Genomic DNA, 24,583 nt, shown 5'->3' on the forward strand with positions numbered 1-24,583 from the left:
AAGAGCAGAACTGTGATTAAAACCCAGGCACTCTGATTTGAGCTCATTCTCTTAACCAGTAAAAACAAAACGAAACAAAAAAAATCCTTAAAAAACAAAAAACTTTATCTTATTTTAGCTATTATCAATCATATTATTCTATACTTGATTTCTTTAGCCTTGAGGCTTCTACATATTTTTTCCCTTATCTTGGTGCTAGAATACTGTTTACACGGCTCCAGAATTTCTGAGGCATTTTAGAGAATGTATAATAAAGTAATTAGAGCATTTGCCAGAGCATCAGACTCCTTAAGTAGGATCTAACTCCACTATTTGCCAGCTTTGTGACCTTAGGCAAATTACTTACTTCTCAGAGTTTCCTTATCTGTAAGATGAGAATAACAATAGTACCTGCCTCAAAGTCATTATAAGAATTCAATAAGATTCTACCAACAAATATTTATTGGGCAACTAATATATGCCATACACTGTTCTAGGTAGCCGAGATACCCGTGAAAAAGATTGACATTACATTCTAACAGGGCAAATAGATAATAAACAAGTAGACTAATAAATTCAAATAGTAAGGGCTATGAAGACAATAAGGTACAGTGAAAGAAAATGAGCAAGAAAACACTGGCAAACATAAAGCATATATTTTTACTGACATTAAAAACTCCTGAGATGACTTCTCCAAACATAAGGCTTCTCTGAAGATAACTGACTATTCTTTTCCCCCACTCAGTATTTTCAAGAATTTAAAAGAAGGCTCTTTGAGGGCAGGGATTATGGTATTCATTTACTCAGTCTACAACTAGGTTCCTGGCACTACGTTAGGTGCTTGAAACAAAAAGATGAATAAAACAGTCACAGTCTTCAAGGAGGTCTCAGAGAAACTGGTGTTGTCCATAATGGAACTAAGAGCCTGTGGAGAGGATATTAAGAGTAAGGTAAGTGTTAAAAACTGGGAAGTAGGGACTTCCCTCGTGGTCCAGTGGTTAAGAATCCGCCTTCCAATGCAGGGGATGTGGGTTCGATCCCTAGTCAGGGAACTAGGATCATACATGCCGCAGGGCAACTAAGCCCACGCACCACAACTACTGAGCCTGCGTGTCACAACTGGTGACCCCACGTGCCACAACTATAGAGCCCACGCACTCTGGACCCCACATGACACAACTAGAGAGCCTGCACACCACAACTACTAAGCCCTGTGCACTCTGGAGCCCGCACACCACAACTAGAGAGAAGCCTGTACACTGAAACGAAGAGCCTGTGCGCCACAACGAAAGATCCCGTGTGCCACAGCTAAGACCTGATGCAAAGAGGAAATAGGCAATCTACCTGAAAAAGAATTCAGAGTAATGATAGTAAAGATGATGCAAAATCTTGGAAATAAAATGGAGAAAATACAAGAAACGTTTAACAATAATCTAGAAGAACTAAAGAGCAAACAAACAATGATGAAAAACACAATAAATGAAATTAAAAATTCTCCAGAAGGGATCAATAGCAGCATAAATGAGGCAGAAAAACACATAAGTGACCTGGAAGATAAAATAGTGGAAATAACTACTGCAGAGCAGAATTAAGAAAAAAGAATGAAAAGAATTGAGGACAGTCTCAGAGACCTCTAGGACAACATTAAACGCACCAACATTCGAATTATAGGAGTCCCAGAAGAAGAGAAAAAGAAAGGGACTGAGAAAACATTTGAAGAGATTATAGTTGAAAACTTCCCTAATACGGGAAAGGAAATAGTCAATGAAGTCCAAAAAGCACAGAAAAGTCCCATACAGGATAAATCCAAAGAGAAACATGCCAAAACACATATTAATCAGACTACCAAAAATTAACTACAAAGAAAATATATTAAAAGCAGCAAGGGAAAAACAACATACAAGGGAATCCCCATAAGGTTAACAGCTGATCTTTCAGCAAAAAACTCTGCAAGACAGAAGGGAGTGGCAGGACATATTTAAAGTGATGAAAGGGAAAAACCTACAACCAAGATTACTCTACCCAGCAAGGATCTCATTTCACATTTGACAGAGAAATTAAAACCTTTACAGACAAGCAAAAGCTAAGAGAATTCAGCACGCCCAAACCAGCTTTACAACAAATCCTAAAGGAACTTCTCTTGGCAGGAAACACAAGAGAAGGAAAAGACCTACAATAACAAACCCAAAACAATTAAGAAAATGGTAATAGGAACATACATATCCATACAATTATACTCCAATAAAGATGATAAAAAAAAACACCTGATGCAGCCAAAAATAATAAAATAATAAATTAATTAATTTAATTACATAAAATAAAAATAAAATGTTAATTAAAAAAAAAAAGAAAATGTTCTTGAGAAATACAAGGAACATTCCAGATGAGAATCTAACTCAAAATTGGGGACACGAAGGAAGGCTTCCTGAAGGATTATCAGAAGTCAGACAAAAAAAGTGGGAAAGAGGAGAAGGGGCAAAAGAATGCAAAAAGTTTATAATAGCCTAAAGACTGTACCGGTAAACAGGAGCTTTATAAGCCATCTAAAGACTTCTGGAATTTGTCAGTGAGTTGTTTCATCCCCTACCTGAAAAACTAAAAATACAGACAGACTATATGAAACAATAGTTTTTAAGATACAGGACATCAGGTAAGGAAGAGTGATCCCTGAGAGATGGGAAACAAATGAGATTAAGCCTTATGATTCTTTCAGCTTGTTGTCCTGAGAGTTTGCATGCTGCGGCATGGGGAAGGGGAACCCAGATATAGTCCAGCAAACCCAAGTTGAAGAGACACTGCTGAGAGTCCAGGGACACCAAGACTAAAGTTCACAGAGAAGAAAGCAGAATGGAGAGTGCTGCACAAAGAATGCACTCCAGAGATCTGCAGAAGGACCTCTCAAGTATCTACTAGAGTACTGATCAGCACATGCCAATGAGGAAACAATCCAAGATAGTGGCAAGAACCACCTGAAATGATGAGACACTCACAGACAGCATGGAACAGTGCCTGTTCCCACCAGCCAGGCTGGAAAACTTCACAGTTCATGGAGCATTAGGTAGAGGACTCAAAAGGAGGTAGCCTCTACTGAGGTAGCCCAAAACTAAACCCGGCTCAGGTCCTACCTAACAAATCCTAAAAGCACGAACCAAAAGGATCAAGCTGATTCCAAGTAATTTAACTGCATCCCAGAGCAAAACTCAAGAGTACTTATAGAAATACAATAATATCCAGTACCCAACAAGGTAAACTTCACAATATTTGGAATTCAATAAAAAATTCCAGGCATGATTCCATTTATATAAAACTATATAAATGAAACATATTTCATTATACAATATCAAAAAGTCACGTATACAATATCACCACCAATAAATATCATCAGTCTTTAAGTATCAGAAAACTGCTAAGCTCACAGTAGTATACACAATTTTTCAAAATTCTGATTTTTCACTGAAAACTCAAATTTTATCAGGCTCACTTTGTTTATTTTCGAGAATTACCGAAGTTAGTCTCAGTTATTCTTTCAAGTAAAAACAATGTTCTGTGAAAAAAGTGGCTAGTTCAGCTCACAATCCAAACAATCCTATAAGTGCTTTCCCTCAAGAAAACCATCCTACTCCTGAATGCAAAAGTGATTCACGAAAACTACTCTATTTTTCACACAGAATGTTAAAAATCTCAAGGGTGAAGATTTAATAAAATTAGTAATTTTTACTGCTTCATCAAGGACTTAAATGAAACTGGCTTTTCTTAACTGTGCATTAACGACAGTGAAAAAAATAACTATTAATACAGGTTGATGCCACTACCCTTATTGTGCTAAAGCACCAGCAGTTTTACCAACCTATGCTTTTGTACCATCAGTGCAAATGTCAAAGACGGTAAAAAAAAAAAAAGGTAAGTAACATCTTAACATCACTATGAAAATACGTTTGACCTCACAGACTATCTGGAAAAAAATCTCAGGAATCTCCAGAGCTCCCTGGACCACTCCTTTGAGAACTAATGCCCTAAGGACACTGAAAGAACTCTAGGAAGTAGAGTTCACAAACATTAGAATGTAAAAGAGGAAAAAAACTTTCAGATCTCGTTCTAGTCCAATTCTCTTATTTTATAAATGAGGAAACTGGGGCACAAAGAGCATAGGTTTACCATCTCACACAGCAGAAGACATGTGACAGCACTTAGCACCTCTGAGTTGTTTTCTACTCTTCTTTGATTACACTATTCTTCATCTTTTTCAAAAATGGATTTAGCAAATTCCACATTTTCCTTCTTTAAACTGAACAATGGCATAAATACATACATTTTGTGGAGAAAAGGAGTTTATCTTTCCTAATGGGGAGTTGAGTTTTGTGGTCTTTCCTGAAACAACTTTTGCATCCAAATGGTGTACCTCCTTTTCAAAACAATGACGTTTTCTAATCTGTAAATACAGAACCAAAATAAAATTTATTGTAACTAGGAAGTTTGATGAGGCTAGTTGCTCTCAAAGATCAGAATAGCTATAACATGTTTTCAGCATTAAAAAAAATGACTATTTCTCACTGGCAACAATCAAAAAGTTTCTAAAAACAAATAGGCACCTTATTATAAGACTTAAATAAAACAGAATACAGTAATACCTCTCAAATTCCGACCAAAATAGCTTTAATTAATGATGTGGCAAAACTATAGCATTGTAAAATGATCTTCCCATAAAACAGTCCCACCATATGGATACCAAGAATAGTATTATGGCAAAGTCCAATTACATATCTAATTGGAAAATAAAAGTAAATAAAAATGGAAACCTTATTCTAAATTGAAAAAAAAACACAGAATAAAAACTTTAAATGTAAATATTCATTATTTCCTACCTGATGAAATAAATTACTTGATTACTATTATTATATTACTTACTAGATATTTGATAATCCAAATTGTATTTGACTAAATTTCTTTTATAAACACCACTGTTTTCTTTCCAAACTATCTATGCTTTTTCTTACTTGCCAAAACCTATTTACTTAAATTATAAAGAGGAAAAGAAGCATTTCTGTCGATAATTCCATTCCTACAAAAAAGAAATGAGAGCCAATGAAGTCAGGGAATAAATGCTATACATTGAGCTCTACCTCACAACATCCAACTCTAAGTACACATTTTGTGGGAAAGAAATCTCTAGAGATACTTCATTTGTAATTGGTGATTTTCCAAATATAAAACTAGAAAACGATTTCATTCTATTTCTAAAAACAAGGTTTAATCATGGAAGTTAATAAAGATTGTAAATGGAACAGAAAAACTACATAAAAATGCAAATACCTTTTGAGTATATTCAATTAAAAATATACAATTATCTAAAAAGGACATGTTAATTTAATAATCTTTTTTATTTGTAACTAAGTCTATTAAAGTCCATCCTCCTTACCTCAATGCCATGAACTCTATGAGAAAACACTGTTTTCACCTATGAAAACATTTCATTTAAAATTTCTAGTAATTTTGGTTCTTCAATAATTTTTAGAAATAAACATATTTTATAATGTATTGATATTAAAAACTCAATAAATAACAGTAAACCTTGTCATTACATTAAAACTATCAATACCAAAAGTATCTATGACCTAAATATTCATATCAGAGGTATATTAGCCAAAAGAAAATGCCATTATTAGATAAAAACAACAGAGGAGTTAAAAAGTACCAAGTAGCTCTGTTACTGATACACGCCTTAAGTAAATATTTTATTGTCAAATTCCTTATATATAAGAAAGCACCATTCAGTTTCACTTTAATGACATGCTACTATGAATAATTTACTATAATAAACTCCTTTGTAATGAGTAACTCTATACAATGAAATTATAATAATTTACCATTTAATTCACATCTGACACTACCCAAAATAATCTCTACAGATGCCACTGAAAAATGATTGATACTTGACTACCTTGTTCAGCTATAACTAATGGGATTATTCCACTGCCAATAAACTGTTTACCTGCTGTGTAGTTTCTAAGGGTCGAATTCTTTTCTTCTCTACTTGAAAATCATCATTTTCATCTCTGTACATGGATGCCTGTTTCTTAGCAGATAGCTTTGCAGCCAGTGTAGTTTTTTCAGGAGAGTCTTATATAAGAAGTCATAAAAAATCAGTATAAATAACTTACATTTAGGTAATATTTTTAGAAAAAAATTGAAATCAAGATGTAAGACTTTAATCTGTAAAAATATTGAATCACTATGCTGTACACCCAAAACTAAGATAATACTGTAAATAAACTATGCTTCAACTTTAAAAAAGATGTTAAGACTTATTTCTAAAAACTTCATAACATAGTTTAAAATAGGAAATGCTAAACATCTTTAAAAGCACTTATTTACTGCTCAGTATACTTTAACAAAGACACAGCAAACATTTTTAGAAATATGCTTTCAAGAGGGACGTCTATAAATGGTGCTGGGAAAACTGGACAGCTACATGTAAAAAAATGAAATTAGAACATTCTTTAACACCATACACAAAAATAAACTCAAAATGGATTAAAGACCTAAATGTAAGATGGGATACTATAAAAAAACTCTTAGAGGAAAACACAGGCAGAACACTCTTTGACATAAATCGCAGAAATATCTTTTTCAATCCATCTCCCTGAGTAATGGAAATAAAAACAAAAATAAACAAATGGATGTACACTACCAAATGTAAAATAGATAGCTAGCGGGAAGCAGACTCATAGATCAGCTCAGTGCTTTGTGACCACCTAGAGGGGTGGGACAGGGAGGGTGGGAGGGAAATGCAAGAGGGAGGGGATATGGGGATATATGCATACATATAGCTGATTCGCTTTGCTATACAGCAGAAACTAACACAACAATGTAAAGCAAGTATACCCCAATAAAGATGTTAAAAAAAAATAAAAGGGACCTAATTAAACTCAAAAGCTTTTGCACAGCAAAGGAGATGATAAACAAAACAAAAAGACAACCTGCAGAATGGGAGAAAATATTTGCAGATGATGCAACCAAAAAGGGATTAATCTCCAAAATGTACAAACAGCTCATATGGCTCAATATCAAAAAAACAAACAACCCAATCAAAAAATGGGCTGAAGACCTAAACAGACATTTCTCCAAAGAAGACATACAGATGACCAAGAGGCACATGAAAAGATGCTCAACATCGCTAATTATTAGAGAAATGCAAATCAAAACTACAATGACGGTCCAGTGGTTAGGACTCTGCGCTCTCACTGCCGAGGGCCCGGGGTTCAATCCCAGGTCGGGGGATTAAAATCCCAAAGCCATGCAGGGTGGCCAAAAAAAAAAAATGAAAAACTACAATGAGATATCACCTCACACCAGTCAAAATGGCCATCATCAAAAAGTCTACACAAAAAGAAAATTATAGACCAATATCACTGATGAACATAGATGCAAAAATCCTGAACAAAATACTAGCAAACAGAATCCAACAGCACATTGAAAGTATCATACACCAGGATCAAGTGGAATTTATCCCAGGGATGCAAGGATTCTTCAGTATATGCAAATCAATCAATGTGATACACCACATTAACAAATTAAAAACCATATGATCATCTCAACAGATGCAGAAAAAGCTTTTTACAAAATTCAACATCCATTTATGATAAAAACTCTCCACAAAATGGGCACAGAGGAAACCTACCTCAACATAATAAAGACAAAATATGACAAACACACAGGAAGCATCACACTCAATGGTGAAAAACTGAAAGCATTTCCACTAGGATCAGGAAGAAGACAAGGATGTCACTCTCGTCACTCTTATTCAACATAGTTTGAAAGTCCTAGCTACAGCAATCAGGGAAGAAAAAGAAATAGAATGAATACAAATTGCAAAAGAAGCAGCAAAACTGTCACTATTTGCCGATGACATGATACTGCACATAGAAAATCCTAAAGATGGCACCAGAAAACTACTAGAACTAATCAGCAATTTGGTAAGGTTGCAGGATACAAGATTAATGCACAGGAATCTCTGGCATTCCTATACACCAATGACGAAAAATCAGAAAGAGAAATTAAGGAAACACTCCCATTTACCATTGCAACAAAAAGAAAAATACCTAGGAATAAACCTGCCTAAGGAGGCGAAAGACTTGAACTCAGAAAACTATGAAACACAGATGAAAGAAATCAAAGATGACATAAACAGATGGAGAAATATACCATGTTCTTGGGTTGAAAGAATCAACATTGTGAAAATGACTATACTACCCAAATCAATCTACAGATTCAATGCAATCCCTATCAAACTACCAATGGCATTCTTCACAGAATTAGAACAAAAAATCTCACAATTCGTATGGAAACACAAAAGACCTCCAATAGCCAAAGCAATCTTGAGAAAGAAAATATAGTTTGAGGAATCAGCCTCCCCGACTTCAAACTATACCACATAGCTACAGTAATCAAGACAGTATGGTACTGGCACAAAAACAGAAATATAGATCAATGGTACAGGATAGAATACCCAAAGATAAACCCATGCACATATGGGCACCTAACTTACGACAAAGGAGGCAAGAACATACAACAGTGAAAAGACAGCCTTTTCAATAAGTGGTGCTGGGAAAACTGGACAGCTACATGTCAAAGAATGAAATTAGAACACTTCCTAACACCATACACAAAACTAAACTCCAAATGAATTAAAGACTTAAATGTAAGACCAGACACTATAAAACTTTTAAAGGAAAACATAGGAAAAACACTCTTTAACATAAACCACAGCGAGATCTTTTTTGACCCACCTCCTAGAGTAACAGAAATAAAAACAAAAATAAACAAATGGGACTTAATTAAACTTAAAAGCTTTTGCACAGCAAAGGAAACCATAAACAAGACAAAAAGACAACCCTCAGAATGGGAGAAAACATTTGCAAATGAAACAACAGACAAAGGAAATATACAAGCAGCTCTTGGAGCTCAATATCAAAAATCAAACAATCCAGTTAAAAAATGGGCAGAAGACCTAAATAGACATTTCACTAAGGAAGACATACAGATGGCCAAGAGGCACATGAAAAGATGCTCAACATCACTAATTATTAGAGAAATGCAAATCAAAACTACAGTGAGGTATCACCTCACGCTGGTCAGAATAGCCATTATCAAAAAACCTAGAAACAGTAAATGCTGGAAAGGGTGTGGTGAAAAGGGAACCCTCCTACACTGTTGGTGGGAATGTAAATGGATAAAACTACTATAGAAAACAGCATGAAGGTTCCTTAAAAAACTAAAAGTAGAACTACCATATGACCCAGCAATTCCACTACTTACAATATCCAGGACATGGAACCAACCTAAATGTCCATCGACAGATGAATGGATAAAGAAGATGTGGCACATATATACAATGGAATATTACTCAGCCATAAAAAGAAACGAAATGGAGTTATTTGTAGTGAGGTAGATGGACATAGAGTCTGTCATACAGAGTGAAGTAAGTCAGAAAGAGAAAAACAAACACTGTATGCTAACACATGTATATGGAATCTAAAAAAAAAAAAAATGGTACTGATGAACCTAGTTGCAGGGCAGGAATAAAGAAGTAGACATACAGAATGGACCTGATGACACGGGGCGGGAGGGCAAAGCTGGGGCAAAGTGAGAGTAGCATCGACATACATACACTACCGAATGTAAAATAGTTGGCTGGTGGGAAGCAGCAGCATAGCACAGAGAGACTGGCTTGGTGCTTTGCAATGACCTAGAGGGGTGGGATAGGAAGGATGGGAGAGAGGCTCAAGAGGGAGGGGATATGGGGACATGTGTATGCATATGGCTGATTCGCTTTGTTGTGCAACAGAAACTAACAATTATACTCCAATAAAGATTAAAAAAAAAAGATTATCAACCTCATTAGTTACCACAGAGATAACAATTAAAATTCACGAGAACAACACACAGGCACCATAACGACTAAAACTTAAAAAGACTTGAATATCAAGTGATAACAAGAATGCTGGGGGCTTCCCTGGTGGTGCAGTGGTTAAGAATCTGCCTGCCAATGCAGGGGACACGGGTTCGAGCCCTGGTCCGGGAAGATCCCACATGCCGCGGAGCAACTAAGCCCGTGTGCCACAACTACTGAGCCTGCGCTCTAGAGCCCACGTGCCACAACTACTGAAGCCTGCGCACCTACAGCCTGTGCTCCACAACAAGAGAAGCCACCACAATGAGAAGCCCGCGCACTGCAACAAAGAGTAGTCCCCACTCGCCACAACTAGAGAAAGCACGCGAGCAGCAACAAAGACCCAACGCAGGCAAAAATAAAATATAAATTAAATTAATAAATTTAAAAAAAAAGAATGTTGAACAATGTAACTTCCATATACTACTAGATGTAGAGTCGGGGCAGGGGGGATGAATAAATTGGTTCAACCATTTTGGAAAACGTTGGCAGTATCCACTATAGTTCAACATATGCATACACTATGACCAGCAATTCCATTCCTAGATCTATATCTAATAGAAAGTGTTTACCTATCTGTACCAGAATGAACAAGAATGTTCATAATAGCTTTAATAACCAAAATTAGAAACCACCCAAATGTCTAACAATTGTAGAATGAAATAATAAATTATGGTATATAATTTATTATATACCACAAAATACAGCAATAAGAACTACTGCTATATACAACACAAATGAATCTGAGAAATATGTTAGGTAAAAGCTGACAGACACAAGAGTACAGATATAATTCCATTTCTATAAAGAAGCAAAACTCATCAATGGTGACAGAGGGAGGATAGCTACTACCTGTGGAGAGAGAGAATAGTGACAGGAAAAGAACATGAGAAGTGCCACTGGGGTGCTGGCTATGTCCTATTTTTCATCTAGTGGTAGTTACACAAGTGTGTTTACTTTGTGAAAGTTCATCAAGCTATACACATAGAATTTGTGCATTTTTCTGTATTTAGGTTATATTTTTAAAGAATTTACTTAAAAATGTAAAGAGAGCATCAGAATACAACCCAGATTTACCCCATCTGATCCTTGAAGAGACTACTCTAAACAACTCTAACTCACAATTATATTAAAATTCAAGTGTATTGAAAACTGATTTTTACAAAGGCACAAAGGCAATGCAGCAGACAAAGGGTAGCCTTTTCAATAAATGTTGATGAAAAATTAGATATTCATACGCAAAATAAACGAACTTGGATCCACATCTCACACCGTATATAAAAATTACTCTTTAGACTTAAAAGTAAAACCTAAAACTATACTTGATTAAAAAAAGAAGCTTGTACTCAAGAATATATAAAGAAATCCCAAACTTAACAATAAGAAAAAAACAATAAACAGGCAAAAGATTTCAACAGACATTTCATCAAAGAAGATATACAAATGGCTAATAAGCACATGAAAATATGCTCAACATCACAAGTCATCAGGGAAAAGCAAAATAAAACCACAATAAGGTACCACTATAAGCTTATTAGAATGGCTAAAAAGATTTACCATACCAAGTGCTGGCAAGGATGCAGAGAAATGGGAACTCTCATACACTGCTGGTGGAAATGTAAAATGGCATAACTACCTTGGGAAACACTTTTGAAGTTTCTTAAAGTTAAACGTAAGTGATCCAGTCATTACACTCCTAGGTATTTACCCAGAAAAGTGAAAGCACATGTCCATAACAACGACTTATACACAAATGTTCACAGCAGCTTTATTTGTAACAACGGGAAACTAGAAACAACTCAAATACACATCAACAGGTGACTGCATAAACAATTTGCAGTATATCCATACAATAGAATATTACTCAGCAATAAAAAAGAACCAACTGTTGATACATGCAACAACATGGATGAATTTTAAAAGAATTATGTTAAGTGAAAGAAGCTAGGCAAAATAAGTATACAAACTGTATTATTTCATTCATATAAACTCTAGAAAATGCAAACTAATCTACAGTGACTGAAAACACTGAGTGGTTGTTTGGGGAGGATAAATTATAAAATGGTGGAAAGGAGGGATAATAAAGGGGCATGAGAAAACTTTTGAAGCTGATGGATATATTCACTATCTTGATGTTAGTGAAAGTTTCAGGGAAATACTCTTATGTCGAACCTTATCAAAATGTACCATTTAAATATATAGAGTCTGTTATATCAAGAATATTTCAGTAAAGCTGTCTTTAAAAAAAAATACAGGTTGTACATTAACATTATAAGCCAAGAGTTCTTATATTAATAATTAGCTTAAAAACAATTCCATTCATTCATACAACAAATATTTATCTAGCTCCTACTATATGCCAGGCACTGCTAGGTATGCAATGGCGAGCAAACTGACACAGTTCCTGACCTCATGGAGTATACAGTCTGCTAGGGGAAGCAGAGATTAATAAAAGATGCACACAGACACGTGGATAATACAAATTGTAACAAGTGCTATGAAGGAGAGGTACACAGTGAGATGACAGAATATAATAGGGAAACCAAATGTAGTGTGACGGAAAGATCAGTATGGCTGCCTTAAAGAAGTGATATCTAAGCTGAGAGCTAAAGGAAGAGCAGGACAAGTTGAAGATGAAATTTTCCTCAGAAGAGACACTAACACAAGCAAAGGCTCTGAAGGCAGCAGAAAGCATGACCCTTTGAAAGAATGTTCGGAAAGAAAGCCAAAAATGTTAAGGGTCAAAACCGAGTAGACAACACTATTGGTCACCTCTCCGGCATCTATTCCACTTCCTCTTCCTCTTCCTCATTCCTAAAAGAATCACACTTCGGTTCAAGCAGCTACCATCCTCCACACAGTCATGTGCTTTAGAGGAAGACAACTGGATCCTTGATTTTAGGAAGTGGATACTGTTTAGACTTAAGCCAGTCATGGCAACCTCTTTTCTCCCTGCCAGTGATTAGTTAAGGAATGGCATGAGTGAAAGCAGGAAAGGAGTTATTACACGGTCTAAAGAACAAATGGTAGTTTGTACTAGGGAAGTTACCAATGGAGGTGGAGATTTGCATGGAGGAATAAGGAATAGCAAAGTGTACAGGATGTCTCCTAGGTTTCTGGCTTAGGCAAGTAATGGTCAATCTTTTCCATACAGTCAAAGCAAAAGAAATATTCTTTAAATTAATAGTCTTATGTTATTGATAACACATTTCTCTTAAATAAATCTAGTAAGAACATCTAAGGATCATATTTGAAACATACCTCATTCTCATATAGGATACTGGTCTCGGAAGTCTAGGCAAACTTATCAAGAGTGAATGAGGCTAATTAGATTTTGCCTTACAATACAAATCAAAATGTTTTATAAAATTCTGACATATAATTAATACTGCTTACGAATAACATCAATTTCTGAATATCAGTTATTTTGCCTTGCTTCCTCAAAAATGATTTAAACTAGCAAGATGTCTGAATCAGTTAAAAGTGAGGCCAAGAATAAAATATTCCAAGGATTTCTGACCACTCTATGCATTATTCAAAATAATTCCAGAGAAATTAAGTGGAAATACATAACCAATTATGCTAACCAAATTTATCTACATTAGGTCTCATAACAGCAATAATTAAGACCCCTATTACAGATACCAAAAGACCCAGACAAAATATAAACTACCTTGACAAGTTGACAAAGTGCCATTTCTTTCAGAAGTTGGTATACTTGGACTGTTGAAATGATATGAAGTTCCCTGGTTCACGTCATTGTTTGTAAAATTCTTTGAATGGCATGTACAACAACACGACAATGGTACTTCAGCTTTTTTACTTAAGCCTTCGTTCACTGACTTCCCTAAAAATGAAATAACCTCTATTTATAATATTTCTAATTAAAAAAACACTAATCTTCCTCTTCAGCTAGGGTGTGCAACCACCTTATTTTTTGCCCAGGATTGGGAGGTTTCCCAGGATTCAGAATTTCAGTTCTAAAACCAGGAAAGTACCTGGCAAATCTGGACAAGTTGGTCACCCATCCTGCAGCATCAAATTAGGACAGGTGAGAAACACTTATGCCAGAAACATTTATAGAGAAGTTATCAACAATTTACATGATTTACAATAATCTAATAACAGTCAAAGATTAATAATGTAACAGAGGCACAACCACTCGAGTATTCATTTATATTGAGATATATTAAAATACCAAGTATACCTAAAGTATATTCTTAATTATTTATACTCTTAATTACTGCTATTTCCCTAAATGAAAAATTTGAAAGTTCAATATAAAATAATAATGTAAACACATAACGTTAAATTATTCCCACATTATACTTCTATTTCAAAAAACATGTTTCATGATATCATTTCTGATACATGTATCAAAATACATTTTAAAGTCAATATTCAAATTAAACAGGTAATTTTCAATACTTAAATATAATACAAAATTGTAATAGTTCTTTGTGTGCCTACATCGTATAAATATACAACTCATAGATATATAAAAGCTGAATAATTTATTTTATTTTCTATAAATAGTACTGACATTATTTTCCCATCTGCACTACATAAATACTACTAATTTTATTTTCCAGAGTCTCCCACTAAAAATTTATTAACAGATAATCTCATTTTCCCCAAAGATAAACATCAATAAGAAACAAAATGGACAACCAAAAGCTTATAAAATATTTACTCTTTATTTTTAATAGTCTTACCAGTAACACAACTATTTCTTTTCAAAAAACATATATATGTGTGTACATATATATACACACATACATACATACACATATACACCCATGGTTAACTTTAAAATCTCCTAATACTTTAGGACAGAGTCATCTAATTATGTAACTAAAATGTGACCAATATTGTATTTCAGATTCATTATGTATATTAGATAGTCTTTCACAAAAGTAACTAGACATTTGCTAGCCAATAAAGCTATGGGAAATCATATGAATTAATAAAAACAATATTACAATAAACTTCTGCTTATCTGGCATCCAAACAAGTAGAAAGGTCAACTAGAATTTTTCTTTTTTATGTATTCCATTTTCTAATGTTGTGAGATAAGCAGCTATATTAAAGGATTTACTCAAAAAAAGCAATTATTTGTATTGATATGCTATATAATCATGACAGCCCCATCTCCTGCAACTTTTATATAAAAATTATCATCTAATTATTTTCATAATCAGTATTATGAAAAATAATAAAAATAAAATCCTAGATTCTTATATACATGCTGAATCATCAAATAAAGGACTATCTTATGTTCAAAATTATTTTAGGATTAACTGAACATATTTTGCTATATTGAAACTCTTTTGGAAGATATATAACTGATTATAAAGAAATGTCTTAAAAGAGAATAAATTAGCTAGAACATGGCTGAATCATTCTGGGTAAAAAGTACTTTATTAGATTTTTTTTCAGGTCCCAATAAGCAACCTGAAGACATCAACCAACTACTTACCACTAAGAGATTGCTGCCATGCTAAAGCAGAGCAAAGTAAGGCTAAGCTTTTCCCACTCCCTGTGGGGCTCTCCAACAAACAATGCTGCTTACTATTTAATCCTCTGACAATCTATGGACACAAAAACAATTTTAAAAACTCAACAACTTATCTCATTAAAGTCTCTCTCCATACAACAACAAGAAGTAAAGTTGCATGCACTTCAGGGAACAGAGCAATAGCAGAAAGGAGAACTAGAATTTAGTTAAATCTAGACTTTATTCCTTTGTATCTCTCCCTAAAATTCTGTTAGATTTAAACCATACCAAGCACAAAAGAAATGAAAAGCAATTTGTGCCTTACTTATGCAAGCACCATCATTTCTGTAAAACTAGAATACATTAATATCTTTGATGAAAACTTAATGGGGGATACTGTTGGTGGGAGTGTTACAACCACTCTGTATAGAAATTATCAATTTCTAGTAAAGTTAAAGATACTGAACTCCAGCAATCCAGTCCTATGTAAACATCCAAAACCTTTCCCACAGGAACACAAGGAAACATGTATAAGAAAGTTCATAGCAGCACTGTTTATAATTGCAAAATAATGTAAACAACCCAAATGTCTATCAAGAGGAAAATGGGCAAATATAAAATTCTGGTATATTCATACAATGGAATACCATACAGCAGTGAAAATGAGTTATCAATCAATAGGGCTACATCTTAAAAATAATGTTAGACAAGGGAACAAGGTCGTGAGGAAAGGAGGGCTTGGTGTGCTGCTGCCATTTCTTCCACCTTCAGTCTCTGCACCTTCCACAGGCTTCCAACAGCACTACGCTGGGACAGAGCATCTGGAGGTTCACAACCTCTGTGGTCCATAGGAGCCACTATGAGGAGGGTCCAGGGAAGAATTTACCATTTTCAGTGGAAAACAAGGGGCGATTACTAGTTACAATGACTTTGTACTTCTGATCAGGATTTGTTTCTCCTTTCTTTATAGTAAGACACCAACTGCTCAAAAACTAATCCATGAAACAAATATGAAGAGGAGCATTTTAAGAGGTGCAATCTCTCTGAAAAAAGGATCCAACTCTTGAACTCAACATACTAGGTATGTCTATAAAAAAACTTATGGCATAAATCCTTAAAAAATAATAATAAGAAGAAGAATATTAAGTAAAAAAAAAAAAATCAAGTTCTCCAGAAAGATAAGTATAATATCATATCATTGTGCAAAGTTATAAAAACGTAAAGTATACACTATATTGTTTATGGATACATACATATGCAATAAAAGTATAAAAACATGGCTAGGAAAGGAAAATAACAAATTCAGGATATTAGTTATCTTGTTACTCATAAACAAGGTATAAAGTAAATAAGGCAAAATATTAAGATTTAACAAAGCTGGTAAGTTGGTTTACTCAAGTTTGTATATTAATTTTCTATATGATTGAAATATCTCAAAAAAATTATGGTGCAAAGTATAGTAGTCTGTGTAAAAGATAGTAAATACTTTCTATTTCAAAGTAATTCAGTAAAGTAAACAGAAGTTCTAAATGAGCTGAGAACATTTTTCAGGATGTTCTCCTTTACCTCCTAATCATAGACATATACAGTTTAGCAGCAATCAGTATTACTTTTCCAAAGGTTAGATGTTCTTCAATGAACCCAGCAAATATTTTCAATCCATTTACTATCTGAGAAAATGTAGTCACAGGCTCAATGTATGTTATGAATTATAAGCATCTGTATCTTAATAAAGACTTAAAATAACTGCTGAACAATACTTACAGAATTCATCATAGCAAGCTGTGATGGATAAGCTTTACAAGGAAAGTTAATCTTCACCCCACCAATTGTATACTCAGAACATACTGAAGACATCATGTTTTACTGTTTACTTCAGATTCCTAACTGCAACAGAAATCAAAGTCAGTACTGAAACAAAGCCATTCAAAGAAAAACAGATACCTAAGACTAGGAAAGAAGTCTAGAAACAAAAATTGGAATTAATAAATGTATAAACAAAACAAATGGAAGTAAAAGGATTTCATACTCTTATAAATCACAGTGGTTGAGAGCATGTCTTGGAATCTAACAAATCTGGATCTGTAACCTTATTCTGCCAAAGCTGTGGACGAGGAGTTAGGAAACAGTTTCTACATCAGGTTCTGACAACAACTCAGATATGTTACCCTGATCATGTCTCTTCACTTCTCTAGACTGAGATCCTTATCTGTAAAAATCCATAATTTAAAAATTGTTGTAAGGAACAAAGTGCCTTGGCACATGGTAGGTGCTCAATAATTCTTATTTAAAGGTCAGTAGGGTATAATGGAAGGAAGATGGACTTTGAAGTAAGGCAAGCCTAAATTTGAATTTCACTGTGAATCTCACAGAGCCTGTTTCTTCATCTGTGAAATAGAGATATCCACCTGATAGGGTTTTTATGAAAATTAGCCAGGCACTGACTTAAGAATTAAATAAGGTAATGTACAGAATGTGCCTCAACTCCAGCATCTGATACAGAGGAAGTGATCTACTTTAATCCCCACCTCTTGTAAACCACCTTCTCTTAACCTAGGATCCACAGATGTAATTGAAAGACTGTGATCTCTTGATACTGCATGCAGAAATTTCTGTGTATGACTGCATTTTTCTAGAGAGAAAGTCCAAAGATTTCTCATACCCAGAAATATATCCTAAGGAAATAACTGAAAACTGAGGGAAGATGACATACACCGTTATCAACTGAAAAATTATTTGCAATGGTGATAAAAAGGTAAATTCGATCTGGGGATGGAGAGATGGTTAAAATACCAACTCAACAGATGATGAAGCCAATAACAACCATCACCAAAGCTTACGTGTTCCCAAAGAAGTTAAGAACCACTATTCTAAGGTCTTTTCCAGTTCTAACATTTTGTGTTTCTGTGAAGCTCTGAGGATGAAATTTGGTGGAATCTCACCCCTAAATCTAAACCAACAGCTCAAGGCTGGCCTAGTAACTCAGATATAACCTAGAAACCAATCGACCCCGCCCCAGTTGCGGCTACACTCATCTCAAAATGGGGAAGCTTCCCCACACACTGAATAAAGGACAAACCAAGATCAGGCTCCCGCCGTCGCCCCCTCCTGCCCCGAGGTAACGCGGGGCCCGGGGCTAATAACAGGCCTCTGTTCCAAGGAGGTAAGCTGCAGTCTCCCCGCTCCCCAGGTTTTCTTCCTCACATTCCCTCCTCCCTCGGCAAGCTGGAACCCCCGAGGCCCTGGTGATCCAGTCAACCGACGGGCCTGCAAAGCGGGTGGACGAAAGCAGAAGGCACTCTCCTGGCCGAGTTCGCGCCCTTCCCGCCAGACAGACTTGCCCGCCCTGAGGGAAAACCCAAACAACGCCTACTGCACTCGCACTCACGGGAGAAAAGGAAGCTGAAAACTGCGAGCAACCACAGCGGAGACCTGGTAGAGAAGAAAGGTCCTAGCCCCTCTTCCTCACCTGGCTGCGACTCCCGGGCCCGGTCGCGTGCTTGCGTCCGCTTTACCTTTTCGGCCCTTCAGCTCTCATCAGTCACTTCCACAACACCCGCGCAGACGAATTCCCGCCTCCCACCCCCTCGACTCCCAGCACCAATCACCGGGCGAGCTCAGACAACCAATCCCCGCCAAGACGAGAAACCAAGCAACCAATCCCGGCTCGAGGTCAGGGGGCGCCCAACGGAAGCCCCCGCAGTAAGGAAGGGCCCAAGCTACTTGGCGGCACCGGAAGGCGATTGCCTCGAGAGTGATGGACTTCCGCAGAGCCCAGGGATTTAAAGTAAAAGAGCGTTCTCCGTTGGACTTTTTGAAACCGGTTATTTAATCCGTGCTTCAGTTTTCTTGGGAACTCTTAAGTCTCACATTTAAGGTCTGTAGACCAACGAAGAGGAATCACCGTTAAGCCGCGCCGAGTTCTCTCAGCATTCCTCAGGGGCACCCGATTCAAACTTCTGAACTTTCCGGAAGCCAGAGTATCAAAAAGACCCAGGAGGGAATTGCCAGACTGCTGAGCCAAATTAGGCGAAAAGGTTCGATGACAGCTGGCTACAGAATCTCCTGATAGTCAAGGCTTTCTCAGATACCACGTTCAACCAGAGAAACGCTCTCGAGGTCTCCAGTACCTCCTTTAAGGCTTGTCAGCCTTCTGTCCCTCCTAAGACCAATTTATTCTTTGCCAAGGACACTTCAGTTTCCTCAGAGGTACGGAGTTAACCATGATGTCGCGAAACTGTTGGGTTTTTTTTTAAACTCTAGCCTAAACTTGGCTCAAATACTAGTGCCCCCCAAAAGCAAAACCTGAGACAGTTTCTCACATCCCGAGAAACCAGTTTGGGACAGAGATTTGCTGCAGGTCGGAGCAGCAAAAGGCGAGTTGATTTGTTTGCCTCACTTTGTTTTACTATATCTTCCCAAAATGACAACGTACAATCATAAAAATAAATTCTACCCTTTAATTTAGTAATCTCAGGCTCAGAAATTTACCCTAAAGAAGTAATCTAAAAGTAGGAAATAGTACCTCAGTTGATAATAGTGCCCATTCTGTTCGGAAAAAAATCATTTACTTCCCAGTCTAGTAGTAATAGGGAGATGGTTATATCAATTCAGTCATTCTGGAGCCAATAGAATAATTATAAAAACCAAACAACTTGCAAAAAATTTCCATATAAAAAATGAAAAAAAAGCAGATGCCAAACTGGGTATTATGGAATTCCATTATGTGAAAATACATATGCATAAACAAAGATGAAGGGAAAGTACAAAAAAATGAAATACTGGTAAGACAGTGCTATGGAAGATAATTTATAAAAATAAATCCTTACAAATACCTTCAAATTATTATTCTGCTTTTACAATTTTTTTTAAATATCAAAATCTTTTAAGTAACTGCTCCAGGGTAACTACTCTGATTTTCCTCTCCTGAATTCCTAAGGCTCTCAACTGACTCTCACCTTGTATTGCCTTTTGATGTATGTAGCGTAACAAAAAGGGATACACATAGTTTCTGGAGCCAGAAAGTCCTGGATTCCAGTCCCTTGAACTGTTCCTTTCAGGTTAACAGTGGTGAAATGAAACACAAAAAGCTACAAGTTCATTTGATAAAGAATATGAATGTTTATAAACCAATATTCAAAATAGCTGCAAACATCTGTTTTTCACTTGAATAAAAAAAAATCACATTGTGACAAATGTTATAACCTTAACTTAAAATACATGAATATTAACATTTACTAATATATTTACACATTTTATTTACATCATCAACAAACGTGATGAAAAACAGCATATGTTATTATTTTAACACAGCAGGTTTTGACCAGTCTTTGAAAATTGATCCAGGAATGTGCACAGCATTTAGTTAGAAAACCTTTTCTGAATTCCTAGAGGTTACCTACTCACACAAGATATTCCAAAGCCTCAGTTTAAACAAAACAAAACAGGAGCAGTTGTACTTAATTTTAAAAGACTACAAAACTGCCTTGTTTAAAAATATGAAAATTCTTATAGTTTGTTTTTAAGTGTACGCTATTATTTTTTGCATCAAAATTACTTAATTGAACTTTAAGCATCTAATAAAAGTTATAAATACTCTCATCATTGATACTGTGCACTTCATGATTTGAAACAGATACAAATTAGTTCTTATACCCTTATGAGGTAGGGCCAGCAGTAATCCCATTTTACACAGAAGGAAAATAAGATGTGACTATTTGCTAGTGAAAAGGTTGAAATTAAATTTTTTTTCTTAAAAACCACACTTTCTTATTAGCCTGCCTTATTTCTTTTATAAGTGAAGAGGTCTGTTTCAAGTGGGGTGGGAAGGGGGGGTTCATTCAGGTATATCTCAGAAAGCAAAGAGAAGTACCTTCTACACTGGATACTTCATTAAGAATAAAAATGAGGGGCTTCCCTGGTGGTGCAGTGGTTGAGAGTCCGCCTGCCGATGCAGGGGACACAGGTTCATGCCCCGGCCTGGGAAGATCCCACATGCCGTGGAGCAGCTGGGCCCGTGAGCCATGGCTGCTGAGCCTGCACATCTGGAGCCTGTGCTCTACAACGGGAGAGGCCACAACAGTGAGAGGCCCACGTACCGCCAAAAAAAAAAAAAAAAAGAAAGAAAAAAATGAGGATTATGGGTTATCTGAATGCATCTACCTAATCAATGGACATTCCTAAAAGAGGACTGCAAAATCCTTCCACAACACAGTATTTTCCCCTTTTTAATTTTTCCTGTGGTCCAAACACTGTATATATTTTTGTACTTCAAAATCTAGAATTATGATGTGAATTATAATCCTAATGACAAACCAAGAACTCTTTAATCCAGTGGGTTTTATTGCTCTAAACTTTAGATACCAAAGTATTTCCCCCCTCTGACCATTATAAAAATAAACTTTAAAAAAACTAAATGAGACATCCTTTCAGGTTCTTCTCTGCACAAAGATGTTTCTGTAAACACTTTTAAACCAGTATCTTAAAATTCCAAATTATTCAAGTATCTCTTTAAACATATGGCTTCATATATTAGTAAAAATTGAAGCAAATATGTAAAATCTTAAAATCCTCATCTGTAATTCCATGAAAATCATTCACAAAAAGCTACTTGCCTTTTTTAAAGCTTTCTCAATACTATTTCTTGAGAAAAGGAATTCCATCTTGCATTACTCTTACTTGCATTGCAAGTTTAGAGGTTTCTATTTGGGTATCTAAACTCCTAATTTTTCCTGAATTCTCCCTTCCCTTTTTCTCCCTCTCATCATTGCATCAATATACTCTGTTACTAGCTGACAGGTAAATACTAGGGCTACCCACAGACTTATTTTTATAAGAAATTAAATCAAAGGCATGGCAGTTTTTTTTCACTTCAAAAGCTTAATACAAGGCCATATTCACTTTCCAGTAATGAGTTTCTTAAATGTGTTCCCAACAGAAAAAGCTCAGCTGCTACAAAAAACATACCAGCAAAGTAGATCCAAAGAACTGCCAATCAAATACAAGCAAGCATAATTCTCAAGAGAGTTCTAAATTGTATTCATGTTGAATTGAATCGTTTTAGTGATTCCAAGACGTTACTGTTCTCATTCAGTTTAGTTGTTATAAGATGCAAATTCATGTTGGGTATATGCAGCAAAACAGCTTCATTTTTTTGTTTTAAGTTTTTTTTGTTTTTGTTTTTCTTAAATTCCACTAACACTCATGTTTATTATTTCAATTATTGTGCTTTCAATACAATGACAGAGCTGTACATCAGGATCCATGCTTCCAGTGTCCCTAGGTCCATTTTTGTAAGATGGATCTTTACAGATTCCAGACCATCCAGTTGGTTTCTCCTTTATTTGTTGAAGGCCTAAAAACATAAGGAAAAATAAATAAGGCAAGAAATCTGGAAAGGATTTGGGCCTTTCTGTTTGAGATATTAAAACAACTCTTGAAAATAAGTTACTACTTACGCGTAATAATCGGATCGATGTCTCTTGTCTGAGTGGCAACATCAGAGGCACAGACTTGCCCTATTTGGATCAACAAAGACATAATATCCTCATACAGTGGAGGAAATGCTCGACAAAAAGAGACCAAACTTGGCAGAGTTGGCATGAAAAAAGCATATCGCTTAGCCTGTGTTAAAACTGTTAGAAAGAAATAAAACAGAATTTTTCATTTTACAGATACAAATTCAACATACATGACCTATACAATATACTAAGCACCATGCTCTGTGCTGAGGATACTAAGTTTTCTAAGACATGGCCAGCCCCTGCCTTCAGGGAGCTCATAATCTAGTAGTCAGCCATCATCCAACACATAAATGCTTATGTCCAAACACTGTGATAGGTGCACTGCATGCATTGTTTCATTTAATTCCCACAATCTTATGAATGAAAAAAGTATTTCTATGATACTATTTAATATATGAGGAAACTCTTAAATAAACCTTAGAGAGATTAAGAAGCTTCTTCAACTCCAGTTAGCAGTGGAGTTGGGATAGAACTCAGGCAGTGTAAGATCTTAACCACTGCAAATAATTATAACATGAAGTGAATACGATGGAAAGATAAATGAATAGATTATTATGGGAGCACTAAGAATATGAAATTGACTAAGCCATAACTTTTAAAGGTTGAATTATAGTTCATATCTTTTAGTTTATTTTCATACCATTTTACTTAACAACCTAGAAGGTGGTTAAAATGTTAGGGTATGTTTTAGAACTTAAGGAAACAACTTATTTATTTATCTCTTATTTATACAGATGATTATATTTTTCTTGAATTCTAAGCATTTGTAATAGATTGTAACTTGTTTTCTATTGACATAATTATATTCAGAAGGTAGACTTGATTTCCATTTGTAAAATGTGGAATGCTTAGTATATTTACTATAAATCTATATACAGTCATTCACAAAAATGAAAGATACAATTTGCCTACCTACTCATCTCCTCTACACTATACATCACATTTGTCATAGGAAAATTTTCAAAAAGAATAATTCAAAAGATGGCATAACTATTAGTGACACAGAAAACATGGTATCACTAAAGTCAGAAAAAATATGTACTACTTTATGTTAGAAATTTTTGTTATTGATGTCGGTTGGCTACACACCTGTTAGCAGAGTTCCCATGACATTGACAGCTAAGCGAGCCACACTGAGTGACTTTGGTAATGCATACTGGATACACAAGTGAGAAAGCAACTGGATAGCAAATATCTGTAACACAAAATCCAAATATTACATGTTTTTGAAGAAGTTCTTTAAGTATTAAAAATTGTAAAATGTTTTATATAACTAGAAGATTAAAGGGAGATCAAAATTCTCCTAAAGTTCCATAATGCTCATTACCTGTTTTTCAAGTTCTGGCTGTGCAATAAGCTCAGGTATGAAATCCAGACAGATGTGCATAGATGGAATACCTGCGACTGTCAGAGGCAAAAGTTCACATGGATAACCCTATCTCAACAAGAAAGGGGGGAAAAGTTAGAAATAAAATAGCTGCAAGTCAAATACAGATAAAAATATAAAGGAAGGTTTCACTTCCTTTATGTAACAGTTGCTCAGAAAGCTACAATGCCCTACATGTTTCCTGGCATTTCACCTCTCTGATGCACTAAAATACAAATAAATTCTATGAACACTTTATTAGGCTGAAA

At 35.4% G+C, this 24,583-nt stretch overlaps 2 protein-coding genes and 1 pseudogene across 9 annotated transcripts in view; 1 reads left to right on the forward strand and 2 right to left on the reverse strand.

Annotated features, from left to right (window-relative positions):
- The window catches only part of BRIP1 (BRCA1 interacting DNA helicase 1), a gene marked incomplete at both ends in the record, with an annotated part of 196,385 nt that extends 179,100 nt beyond the window's left edge, over window positions 1-17,285 (reverse strand). The window contains 5 exon segments of the mRNA XM_082860172.1: window positions 4,289-4,408; window positions 5,969-6,096; window positions 13,602-13,775; window positions 15,408-15,519; window positions 17,190-17,285. Of these exon segments, the coding sequence (XP_082716298.1) occupies window positions 4,289-4,408; window positions 5,969-6,096; window positions 13,602-13,775; window positions 15,408-15,519; window positions 17,190-17,285 (630 nt within the window).
- On the forward strand, window positions 16,030-16,421 carry LOC309975560 (cytochrome c oxidase subunit 7C, mitochondrial-like; annotated as a pseudogene). The gene is made up of 2 exons: window positions 16,030-16,050; window positions 16,215-16,421. The product of its transcript is annotated as a cytochrome c oxidase subunit 7C, mitochondrial-like (transcript).
- A 3,359-nt stretch (window positions 17,286-20,644) lies between the features above and the next one.
- Window positions 20,645-24,583, reverse strand: part of INTS2 (integrator complex subunit 2) — a 52,418-nt gene continuing 48,479 nt past the window's right edge. For all 7 annotated transcript variants that reach the window (XM_082860165.1, XM_082860169.1, XM_082860170.1 and 4 more), the window contains 4 exons: window positions 24,276-24,383; window positions 24,038-24,143; window positions 22,883-23,059; window positions 20,645-22,779 (listed from right to left, as the gene is read on the reverse strand). In XM_082860165.1, coding sequence (XP_082716291.1) covers window positions 22,610-22,779; window positions 22,883-23,059; window positions 24,038-24,143; window positions 24,276-24,383 — 561 coding nt within the window. In that variant the 3' untranslated portion in view covers window positions 20,645-22,609. The remainder of the gene's footprint in view (window positions 22,780-22,882; window positions 23,060-24,037; window positions 24,144-24,275; window positions 24,384-24,583) is intronic.

Source organism: Leucopleurus acutus (genome assembly GCF_964270905.1).
Source record: "Leucopleurus acutus genome assembly, chromosome: 19".
Classification (NCBI taxonomy): Eukaryota; Metazoa; Chordata; class Mammalia; order Artiodactyla; family Delphinidae; genus Leucopleurus; species Leucopleurus acutus.